The 940-nt window shown below is 39.0% G+C and overlaps 1 protein-coding gene across 1 annotated transcript; it reads left to right on the forward strand.

Annotated features, from left to right (window-relative positions):
* EIN_363710 (hypothetical protein) lies at nt 1–930 on the forward strand (the record flags this gene model as incomplete). Its single annotated transcript, XM_004257671.1, has 1 exon — nt 1–930. The coding sequence occupies one exon, from the start codon at nt 1–3 to the stop codon at nt 928–930; it is 930 nt and encodes a 309-aa protein (XP_004257719.1).
* Between the last annotated feature and the right edge of the window lie 10 nt (nt 931–940).

The raw sequence follows: 940 nt of genomic DNA on the forward strand, positions 1-940 counted from the left end.
ATGTCCAAACCACAGCGAAAATTCGCTTCAAAAAAATTGGATTTGAGCGTGTTGCGCCACAGTACAAAATCAGGTCGTGGCTGTGATTTTTTGGATTTCTGTGAAACCCATGCAACAGAAATCATGGAATGTCTAACACTCCAACAACAAATGAAATTGTTGAGAAGTGAAAAATGGCTTGAAAAGGTTTCAATTGAAACGAAAGCCAAAGTGTTGGGTGTCTCACCCTCGACGGCCCGCCTCAACAACTTGTATGATGATGTCGAAGGGAAGTCTGGAAGAAAACGAGAAATTAATCAATCGAGGATGCCGTTGTTGTTGGAAACAATTCGAGAAAGACAAAACACCACCAAACCAATCACCACCAAAGAGATGGTAAATGTTGTAGAAGGAGTTGTTGGGAAGAAAGTATCAAAAAGAACCATCGCAAACAGTTTGAGAAGGGAGGGTTTAATTAAGAAGATTGCAAAACCAATGGATAAAGAGAGAGCTGAGCTGAGTAAAGATGAGTTAAGAAGCTATGAAACTAGAGCTGTTGATTTGTTGAACAATGACATACAATATGCCGGCGAAAGAGTTGTCCACTTGAATGGAGTTAAACCCTCCCTCCTTATCAACATGGACGAAAGTGGTTATTGTCCATTTGTGGATTCAAAAAGGAGCAACTTTTATGTTGACGACAACTATGACTACACCAACTCTTACTCTGTTGATCGCTCTCAAAAACGCATAACACTGATTGCAGGAATATTTGCCAACAACACCACGCTGAAACCAATGATCATACTATCAAACTTGACAATGAAAAATGAAATCGACAGATACATTGACAGAGATGATGTTGAAATTGCATATCAACGCAAATCCTTCATTACGGAAGACATATACACATTGTGGCTTGAAAGATGTCTTAAACCAGAACTGGAATAAGAAGAAAAAA

Source organism: Entamoeba invadens (genome assembly GCF_000330505.1).
Source record: "Entamoeba invadens IP1 unplaced genomic scaffold scaff_1105074725991, whole genome shotgun sequence".
NCBI classification, from domain to species: domain Eukaryota; phylum Evosea; order Mastigamoebida; family Endamoebidae; genus Entamoeba; species Entamoeba invadens.